The sequence below is a fragment of the Mytilus edulis genome, chromosome 3, assembly GCF_963676685.1.
Source record: "Mytilus edulis chromosome 3, xbMytEdul2.2, whole genome shotgun sequence".
NCBI lineage: Eukaryota > Metazoa > Mollusca > Bivalvia > Mytilida > Mytilidae > Mytilus > Mytilus edulis.
In genome coordinates this window covers 46814465-46826155 of record NC_092346.1, presented here as the reverse complement: position 1 = coordinate 46826155, position 11691 = coordinate 46814465, and the positions used below count along the sequence as shown (strand labels likewise).

The following is an 11691-nucleotide window of genomic DNA, read 5'->3' as shown; positions in this document are numbered from 1 at the left end:
GATAATAAATACTTAAATCTATCATAACACCAATATCAACAGTTTTAGCTAAAGTCAGAAACAACGTACAGTAATTACAATAAACTAAGTATAAATTGCTACAGCATACCGTGCATAAATATACTACGGACACTTGCTGTGTTGACACTTAAAGCCGAATATGCCAATGATTTATAAGATCCGATAGAGTTGAAGAGCTCAATATATTACCAAAAAAGGACAGTGGGTCGATTCGTTTCTGACTAATTCGGTATACACCGACCACGTGGTCGATCTACACCGGACCAACCGTAGAAACGAACGAACCGACTATATACAATATGGCCGATTGCAGTGCTATTTGTGTGGCAACTTGTGTTGCCATGGAATTGATGGAATCTTCAGATGATGAGTCAAATTTCCTTTTGGAAAGGTATTTTATTTTTAAGAAATATACTACCTTGAGCTAATTTGTTGATTTTTCCTACTATTTGTTTGTATGTGTAAGCATGTGTGTAAAGGGGCGTGACCGGCATGTATACCATCCCCCTTCATTTTTATTGCTATAAAAATAACATCATTCGGGAATTCGGGATTTGGCCGATTTCTTTTCCTTACTTTTTTCGTGAATTCGAGATTCGGCATTTTTATTTTTTTTATGAATTCGGTCCTGGACAAGTTTACCAGATTACCCTTCATAAAAAAGTGTGGCAGTTTATAAAGCCAGCATTCTCAGAATAAACAATTGTACTAAAAATAATATCAAATACATTTATCAAGCATATCAATTCTTCACTGTTCAACTTAATCGTTTTCCTATTGGATATTTTGAATATTAAATTGTATGTATCAGAAAATATACATCTTTATTTTCTTAATTTCAGTGATCGAAAGGATCGTCATAAAACACAGGACTTTTTCGAGTGGACAGTTCCAAGATATTTCCCAGATTTTTTAGGATTTCACCTCAGTCTTTTGAACTTGTATGTCAACTGTTAGGAGCTAATGAACAATTGGCAAAAAGAACATATCGAGGGGGACGACAAGAAATACCATTGGAGAAAAAAGTAATGATCGTTTTGCGATATTTAGCATCACAAGAAACTATTTTAGGAATAAGCGATCGGTTTAATATAACTGTTTCAACATTTACCAAGTACAGAGAAAAGGTTGTTAACGCAATAAATGATCTTCTCCCCAGATTTGTTCAGTGGCCTGAAGAATTGGATTCTGTCGCAATAAAGTTTAATGAAATGGGGACATACGAATTTCAAAACATTATAGGGGCAATCGATGGAAGCCACATTCCGATTGAGCAGCCATTGGAATGTCCCAATTCATACTATAATAGAAAAAAATTTCACTCTGTAATTTTACAGGCCGTATGCAAAGACGATCTTAGTTTCGTTAACATTTGTGTAGGTATGCCAGGAAGATGCCATGACGCTAAGGCGTTTAAGCATTCTCATTTATCTGAAATTGGAGATGAACTCTGCAGGCAAGGACAATATCACATTCTAGGCGATGCGGCTTACGCACTAATGAGGTGGCTTATAACACCATTTCGCGACAATGGAAATTTAACAAGAGAGCAATATAATTTCAACAAATTTCTGTCATCCAAAAGACAGGTAATTGAAAGAGCCTTTGCTTTGTTAAAAGGACGTTTTCGTCGTTTGAAATACGTTAGCATTAGAGATATCAAGTGTATTTGTAAAATAATTTCAGCCTGCTGTGTTCTCCATAATATCTGCCTACAAAGTGATGAAGACATTGCTGAATTTATTGATGCAGAAATTGATGAATTGGACGCAAATTTAGGGGAGAACTTTCCAGTGAATGCAGACAATGGAGAAGGTATCTTGAAGAGAAACAATCTAACTATCGAATTAAACAGAGTCAACAGCTAATAAATGACAATAAACATTATTTCAACTTTGAAATGTTATTCAAACAAATACACCCATGATTAAAGTACATTATGTAGATTTTATTGGTTTTAGTGGCCTTGAGTTGTTTTGTATGTTTTAGCCGGGATGTTGTCTCTTTGACATATTCCCCGTTTCCATTCTTATTCAATAAAAATACTGAAGAAGATATGGTATGAGTTCGGATGAATAAGCAAATTTAGGTTACAGTAGGGTCTTAAGCACAAAGCTTTCAAGTTTGCTCACACTAAACAGCAAGCTATAAAGGCCCAAAATTACCAGTGTTCAAAAATTCAAATAGGAAACCAAAAAAAAAAGATGCAACATATGTTTGTCTTGATGCTGAAATGCTGGATTCAAGAATTTCATAAAAATCAAATAAAATCATCAGTTTGTGTATATTTAATAATAAGTATATTCTTCAGGTATACTCTGTAACAATAAAACAAATAAAACACATATCTGTGTGGAAACAATTAAACATAAAAAAAGTGTCAACAAGAAATGAGATCTGATACAGAGTTACATCTGGATCTACTTTTTTGCAATGTCTTTCATGACATCTATAAGACTTTTGAAGCATTCCATTTTTTCCGTGTGTCGCCTTTCTGATGCCTCAGCCAATAACTCGAAACGATCAGTTGTCTTCTTTTTCTTCTTTTCTTTAGCTATTAAGAATAAAATAATCATAGATTTTATAAATATATTTTCAAAATTACATCGATTCCAATCATATGGTAATGTACTTATTTCAGTCGTGTAAATTGACTAGTCACAAAAGTGGTTGTTATCATAGAAAGTAAGGATGCTGTTAATATATTTATCATAATTTTCATAATTTCATATTTTTCTGGTATTATTATTTTTGTTGTTTGAATCAAAACGTCTAAATTTGTGTTGTATAATACATGTAATTCTGATTTTTTTTTGCTGTATATAATTTAATGTACATGCATGTAGTCCCTACCCTTTAGCATCCATTTTGACATCCTGAATGAAATTTAAACTCGATTTGTTTCGTCATCTTGTCACATGTTTGGTATCTTGGCGTAGTGGTTGGAAACCTAGTCAGGTAAGCAACTCTAATAAATCCAAAAGGATTTCCTAAAAAACCTCCCATCTCCCTTTGGTTTATGCTTTTTACAATGCTATTTCGGCATGAATGACCAGCAATGTTACACGACTGATGTAAAAGATACCCCCTCCAGGAATTCTTAGTGAAAGGCGTCATGAGGTCAACTGAAATATACAAATTTCTATATTTTTTTTTTAATTTTTAATCCAATTACAGATGTTTGCCTACATAAAACCTTATTCTAAGTTGTAGCCAGACATTTTGAAAGAAGGTGTGTATAATAATTTCATTTCTACAGCATTTTCACATAGGAATTTGACATCTATTCTGTAAGAAGTGTTGTGTGTTATGCCACTAATATTGGATTACAATTTTGCAAATATAATTTTTAGCTAGCACGTTTTAGTCCAACGTTTGGAAGTCATTGCATGTGTTAAACTGTTTAAATGTACCCATAATAGTTTAGTTTATTTGTTGTAAAGTAAACTGGTAAAAAATAATTATTTTTCAAGAATTCATGTTCTAATTCAAAATTCTAAATACATTTTCAAAAGTCATTACATGACGTGTTTTAATGTAACCATAATAGTAGGTTTTTTGTTGTAAGGTAAAATGGTAAAAAGTCATTTGTTTTACAGTTTTATTACCTTGAGGTTCAGGACATGAAGTAGACACTTTCATTTTTCTCTTGGAAGGCGTTGGGTTACTAGTTTCTTCCTCTTCACTGGAACTTTCAGCTGCAAAACAAGAATAAGATACTTATTTCCAAGCAATAAGCAGTTCAACGTTTTGAATCATTTTTCAAGAATTCTATTTCGATTTAATTGCTGCATCTTTTTAAAAAAAAGTCATAATACCTATGTTGGTGCAATTCTAAATATCAATACATATACAAATTAATTTACGACAAAAGATTATAAAATGAATATATTATAGGCACTGGCTACGGTTACATGGAAATGTAACAATAAAAAAATTATTATTGTTACATCGGAGACTAATTGCCGGAATGCAAAGTTGGGTAAGGAACCGATTAATTACGAATGTAACAATAATTATTAAGGCTACGGTTACATTGTGTTATTGTTACATGAAAAACATCAATGTACGCTAGATTTATTAAATTCAAATTTTCTATAGTTATGTTGCTTAATTCTTTCATATGTACTAAACAATTATACTTCTAATAATGATAAATAATAAATATTATTATTCAGCAAATGGCGTTTAAATAGTTATACGTATTAATGGTGTTGATGTTCTTAAAGGTACAACTTAAGATTAGTAGTGCAAAAGGCGAAAAATGGTTTGTTGTTGAGAACTCGGGCTGAGAAAAGTGTTCACTTTTTTAAGTATTGAACTGCACATCTACTCTTATTACTGTCATTATACTTTGAACAATGGATGAAGAGATTCCTATTACTAATTTTGTTTTGGATGAAAAATTTTAAACTTGGGATGCGTTTGATACGAAACTGAAACAATATCAAGAAACAAAATTTCTTACAGCTATAGGAACAAACTCTGAAAACATGATACATCAAAAGCAAGGTTAGCTAACTGCTATTAAAGTTGGATACTGAAATTTGAGGTAAACCTAAAATCCGTTATGGACGGCAGTGCGATCATATTGAAAGACGACATGAAACTATACCACATGCTTTCAACCAAAATATTGGATGAGGAAGTATTTCTCACCAGAAGCATAGCAAATATTAAAGGTTGCCTTATCTTCTAAAAGGAATATTGCAGAATAGAATTGCACGGTATGCAATGCGATGCAATGCGGCATCACTGGTGTGTGATGGCTGCTTGGAGTGGATTCATAAAAAATGCGTCGGACTTAAACATGCTCCAAAACCACTTACTCGGGATATGTAGAAACTGTCACTGTAAATACAAAAATAAAGAAATTGTATGTAATAATTGTATGTATTGTAAATATAAAATAAACGTCATCAATTTTTATAAATTAGTACATCATGATTACAAGTCCCATCGTACATTGCTGTTTCAAGTTCATGTAACAATAACGCTATGTAACCGTAGCCTCAATATTTATTGTTACATTCGTAATTAATCAGGTCCTTATCCGATCATGCATTCCGGTATTTAGTCTCCAATGTAACAATAAGATTTTTATTATTGTTACATTTCCATGTAACCGTAGCCAGTGCCTATATTATATTAATTTACCTCTAAATAATCAATACATGTATATATGAAATACAACCCAACTCTGTGTGAAACTCAAGGTTGATTCTGTATATAAATGATATCATAATAAAAAAAAGTACCTTTTTTAGGCTTACTGGAATCCAACAGATATTTTGGTTGTACATCATGTTGGCTTTCAAACACTGTAAATTCTGTTGGGATTTCAATGTTACTCTCGCCACTTGTTTTTAGTTTCTTTTTCATTCTTTCAAATCTATCCTTCATACTTCTTATTTTGATCCTACACTGCTCTGGAGTAACTTGTATTGAGAGTTTTTCCGCAATCTCTTGGGATATTCTCACCCATTTATTTTTTATGAAGGATTTACTCTTCTCGTATTTATCATACAAATCAAGCAAAAATTTTTCAGAATCTTTAGACCATGTTGAGCTTGTCGATGGTATCTGTTTGGCACTTGTGCTGGCTAGGCTAGTGGCACTTGTGCTGGCTTGGCTAGTGGCACTTGTGCTGGCTTGGCTAGTGGCACTTGTGCTGGCTTGAGTGCTCATACTAGGCATATCCGTAGCTTGGCTAGATTCCACTCTCAGGATACTAACAGTTACCTGACCATCGACATAATCCCTTTCTTCCAAAAATCGGGACATAGCCTCTTCATCTGCAAAGTTCAAACACATTTTAAATCATTGAAGTTAATGACGCTAAATATTTTGATGACAACGCTGACCATCTAAAAGTACAAAAACCGATAAACAAATAAAATGCAAGCACACTGCAGTCGTATTTCGGACATGTATGTAAGCAAGTGGTATATATTTATTGTATAGCAATATTGATTCCCCATAAAAAGCAAGGTAAAAATATTCCTATATTGCACAAGTTCTATTTTGCACCTGATGGCTCCAGAGAAAAATTGATGATTTCATCAAGGACAAAAATCTTATTATAAAATCCATTTGTGGCCACGTTTGTGGCATCATCTTTACAGAACCTAGTAATTACATTATTGGTTTTTAGTGGGGCCACGGTTGCTCATTTAAAAATATATTCTTAAGGTGTGTATTCGTTTGGTTATTTTGTATATAATAATTTAACCAATTTGTTTCAAGCATCACCAACTTACCTCCGCTTTCTAACTTTAGCAACGTTACTATGTCTGTTCTTACTATGAATTTTCGGAATATTTCTCCATCTTTGACAACAGAAATGATTGCAGTTTCTCTCCTGGCCGGCAACTTTGGAAGAACTCTGGAATTCAAAGAAAAGGTTCTTTTTAAAATTTAAATTGTTTAGAGAAGGGCGGATCCACAATTTAATTGCAGTTCTAAGGGGCTGTAAAAAGAAGAAGAAAATTGAAAAGTCTTTGTGATAATTTGTGTACAAAAACAAGATGTCATGCAATTAAATTACAGTATATGCTTTCCCAATTAAAGGTATGTGGGTGCAAGTCCACAAATTTATGCTTTAACTCAGCACATGTATGTGTGATCCTCAGCAGGGGCGGATCTAGTCCAAATAATTATGACGTCTTGCAAGGCTTTTTTATATTTTTATGTCATAAAAAAGTTATAAAAAAGCCTTGCAAGACGTCATAATTATTTGGTCTAGGGCGGATCCAGCAATTTTCAAAAGGGGGGGGGGGGGGGGTGCTAGTCCTTTAATATATAACCTCTGGAGGCGATATTTTCTATTTACATTATTATTCTAATGATTTCTTTTTACTTATTTTGGTATTTTATATTTTTTTTACTTTTTGTTGTTTTTATTATCAATGTGCATAAAATAGGGGGTGGGGGTGCTTACCCAGGACAAAGGGGAGAGCAAAACATATGTCCCGATACAAATGCATTGATTGGCCAAAATAAAGGGGGTGCTACCCCCCCCCCCCCCCCCCCCCCCCATGGATCCACCACTGCTCAGTATGATCATGTTTGATCATGTTTTAATGCAACATGCACCCAACACAATCAAGATTCTATTGTTAAATATATTTTCGTTCTTTGGTTTTACATGTAATTCAATAAATTTTACTTCAGATACATGTAAAATGAATTATTTACAAATTATTCCGATTTATTCTTATTTTCTCAGTCAAATTTTCCCACACTTACAACTTTTCCGCCATCTTGGACATGAATCGTCGCTTCAGTTCAAACGGTGCATTCCGGATTATTCCGGTTTATATTTTTTTTAGAAACGAACGTAAAACCTGTTGCTCCGGATGATCCGGGTATGTTCCGGATACCAGAAACGAACCGACCCAGTGTCAAACCGGCAGAGACAAATATCACTAGCTGTACCAAGGTAAATATTGGCCCAATTGGTCCAATATTTATTTTTAATATCAAAACCTCTGATTTAATAAAAAATGCGAATTTTATTTTTGGCAATTTTGATATTTAAAAAAATAGTATTTTCACCTATTTTTTTTTTGTTTTCAGGACAATGTCGAAAAAAATAATTTGTAGAGAAAAAGAAAGTTGGTTGTCTAATTTAAAAATGAAAAAAAAAACTGAAATAGAGGAAAACTCTAAATGAAATGTGCCAGGGTAGTAAAAGGTTTGTTTCTGTTATCAAATCATTTAATAGCATTTATAGTTATAAAAACCTAATTTTTTATGCACTTGTATAGATAGTCTGTTAAGGCCTCAAAGTGCACCATTTTCAATGTAAGGACCGTCAACAAAAAATCGGGGGAGGGGTCATGCCCCCCCCCCCCCCAAAAAAAATCACCCCCATTTTTATTCAGCCTCTCCAAAAAGGTAAACATGCTGGCTTTTCAGTGAAAAGATATAGAAACCACTGACATGGCAAACTAAACAATCAATTTTTAATTTTGATAACAAAAGATATTTATTTTGACTACTATGCACTAGTGAGATTACAAAACAAAAAATGGTTTTCAATAGATGGTGAAAAAAAATATTTGTTTTTGATAGGCCCAAAAAAAAATTACAAGTTATCTTGGCTCAATGAAAATCCAAATTGAAAATACAGTTCTTTGAGAAAAATGGCTCAGCATATTTTCTCTGAACTTGTGTCATTTCAAGCAAAAAAACTAAATTTTTAGCACTATCAAAATACAAATATGTATTACACAACCAATGGTTGTGATTTAACTTTTACCAGTTAATGGATTGTTAATTCCTTGGGAAACAGTTCAACATTTGGCGTAATGTCTCTTCCTTTTTTGTACCATGATGGTGTATGATCAGATCTGAACTTTATTTATACTGTTACAAACCCGTGAAATGACGTGGTTTAAATAACTGTTATAGATGTTCATATCTATTTTTTTTTTATTTAATCAAACCAAGTCAGGAATACGGCATTCTTTCCGTTGAATGATAGCGGTTGGTTTTGTCAGATTTTATAGACTACCAGTTTTAACTTGGAGTTCAATATGTTTGTTCAACGTTTTCTTTATTAGATATATAAGTTTTGGAAGCTTGAAATTTTGCATTTTTAATTGAAGTCTGGAGCTGCTAGTAGTCTGATGTTATTTATGTATTATTGTCATTTTGTTTATTTTCTTTGGTTACATCTTCTGACATCAGACTCGGACTTCTCTTGAACTGAATTTTAATGTGCGTATTGTTATGCGTTTACTTTTCTACATTGGCTAGAGGTATAGGGGGAGGGTTGAGACCTCACAAACATGTTTAACACCGCCGCATTTTTTCGCCTGTCCCAAGTCAGGAGCCTCTGGCCTTTGTTAGTCTTGTATTATTTTAATTTTAGTTTCTTGTGTACAATTTGGAAATTAGTATGGCGTTCATTATCACTGAACTAGTATATATTTGTTTAGGGGCCAGCTGAAGGACGCCTCCGGGTGCGGGAATTTCTCGCTACATTGAAGACCTGTTGGTGACCTTCTGCTGTTGTTGTTTTTTTCTATGGTCGGGTTGTTGTCTCTTTGGCACATTCCACATTTTCATTCTCAATTGTATATGAATGATATAGTTGAATAACTACTTTCATAACTCACACTGAAAGTGCTATAGGTAAATGGAGAATATATATAAATATAATAATAACATATCAAAGATAACAGGCTAAACGTTTTGTACGTCAGGTGCGCGTTTCGTCTACGTAAGGCGCATCAGTGACATAAAAAATGTCAGTAAAAATTGCAAATGAAATGCGAAAGTGAAGAGCATAAGAAATGTTTTGCCAAATGCATCTAAGGTGATCGATACATTCCTGGGGTAGAAAATACTTCGTATTTAAAAAAAAAAGTCTAATTTTGTAAACAGTCAATTTATTATTTCGACCATATCGATCGATGATAAATCATGTCAACACAGAAGTGCTAACTGTTGGGTCGGTTATACATTCCTGTAGGAACAATCCACAAGCAATGACATCGACCTAGTGGTTGTAAATAAACTCATTATAGATATCAGGCTTAAAATTGCTACGTGCAAGTTATTTTTTTAAATAAATATGGCATCATATATGGAAATTCACTATTGCACTATTGCCACCAATTATAAAACGTGTCTTTGTATCATTGATACACAGAATTGTATCCTTAAATTGAATTTCTAACATTATCTCAAAAACAATCCTCTTTTTGAACTTTAGTGGAATGATTAAATTTATAACTTTTTAAACATCAAATTTAAGGCTTTATTGGCAATCTTTTAATGATTTTTAGTAACATTATAATCTTGAAAAGTAAAAACACAAAAATGCTGAACTCCGAGGAAAATTCAAAACGGAAATTCTCCAATCAAATCGCAAATCATAAGCTCAAACATATCAAACGAATGGACAACACAATTAAACAATTTACTTACAAAAGGTTTTATTCTTGTCTACAATTAACTGTTAAAGATTGATTAGAAATTAGTCTTAACAAAAGTGGTTTTCGATTTCTATATTTAACAATTTATAAGACAGGGTTTTAAGATTTTCCCCTACACACATTCAAACCTAAAAAAAATTATTAATGAATAAAAGGTTTCATTTCAATAACAGCTGAAATTAAATTCATCTATGGAGCATTTGACGAATGTAGCTTACATTGTTCATTATAAATTAAATTGATTAAATCATAGGTATACTTGTATAAGCTTAATCTAACCATGTATTTAGATTTTGGATACAAGTCCAAAATAAGAAAAAAATCTAATTTCAAATTTCGGTTCTTTGTCAACATTCATTTAAAGCCCCAGTCCCACTAGACCACGATCGCACCACGCTCACCGCGATCTAAAATAAATTAAGATCGTGGTAAGGTCGTGGTATAAGCGGCATGAAAATGTAAATTTCCGTTGCTTTCACGATGCTACTACGTCCTCATTACGCTTCTACAACGATCCCGCTACGATTATACCACTTTCTCACCGCGCTTATTCTGCGACCTCTCTACGCTTATCAAGATCTTTCTACGCTCATCACGTTATCACTACGACCATACTACGAGTTATCCGATTGCAACACGATCTTACCACGCTTCTACTGCGATTATAGCACGTTCTTACCACGATTATACTACGTTTATGCCGCGATCCTACTACGTTCTCAGCAAAAACGTCACCATCGTGGTTCATATCCATACAGTTCCATTCCTTCTAACTCTGATTAATATGTAGATTTAGCGGAAACAATACTGTCATGCCACCAAAATCTAATAGAACACGTTGGCGTTGTGGTAGGGGATGATGTAGAGGCAGAGGGAGCTATGATAGTAACGAATCCGGATCAAGCAGAGATGTCGGACCGACCAATTCAACCAAAATTACAACCTGTCGCTGGTCCCTAAAGCTCAAATGACGATATTTTAGTGAACGATAGAAGAGATGACACAGATGTGTCAATAAATATAAAATATAAAGGGCCCCAAAAATTACTACAGGGTTTCAAAGTTGCAACTTAATACTTTAAAATATCAATCCCCCTCTTTCTATACTCATCAGAAAGTCCTCTCTTTAATGGTAGTTATACTTAAATTTTAAATTTAAATTCTATTCTTAAATCCTTTCTGTATCTTCTAATCTTTAATTAAAAAGTAAAATCACAAAAATACTAAAAATTTAGTTGTCGAATTCCGCTGTCAAAGGAAGGTCTATTATGGTTGGATTTTGAGGTTTTTGGAACGTTGAGGGTTATAACATATTACGAGTAAATAAAAGAAGACATTATACGTATCAGCAGATTTTGTAACTACATTTATATTATATATCATAGATATGTTTATAAAACAATTTATTTAAAAATACTTTGAATACATTGTTTAGACTCCTCAGTATTTAAATTCCAATTACGATTAATAAAACTTTATTTAAAAAGTAAAAGTATTTACCGGGAAAACTTAACATACTTCGTTGTATTGCATTCATACTGAAATATCTCTCGTTATATAAATGTATATATGACCGTCAGTTATTGAATTTGAATTATAGAAATGGAATGTTAGCAATTATAATGTGAAAGTGATAACTCATTTTAGAAGAAGTAAAAAAAAAAACAGTTACAAATGATGAACATTGATAAATACATAAATGCGCAGATAAAAATTGGTCACG

The 11691-nt window shown here is 32.9% G+C and overlaps 2 protein-coding genes across 2 annotated transcripts; one reads left to right on the top strand and one right to left on the bottom strand.

Moving 5' to 3' along the window:
• Positions 1-932: 932 nt before the first annotated feature.
• On the top strand, positions 933-1970 carry LOC139515282 (uncharacterized; the record flags this gene model as incomplete). The annotated part of the gene is made up of 1 exon (XM_071304848.1): positions 933-1970. A coding segment is annotated over one exon (957 nt), but the record flags the coding sequence as incomplete, so codon positions are not given.
• A 324-nt stretch (positions 1971-2294) lies between these two features.
• Positions 2295-7419, bottom strand: LOC139516646 (uncharacterized). The gene is made up of 5 exons (XM_071306858.1): positions 7270-7419; positions 6282-6406; positions 5280-5816; positions 3630-3719; positions 2295-2575 (listed from the first exon to the last, which is right to left on the bottom strand). The coding sequence occupies exons 1-5, from the start codon at positions 7290-7292 to the stop codon at positions 2442-2444; spliced, it is 909 nt and encodes a 302-aa protein (XP_071162959.1). The 5' UTR covers positions 7293-7419; the 3' UTR covers positions 2295-2441.
• Between the last annotated feature and the right edge of the window lie 4272 nt (positions 7420-11691).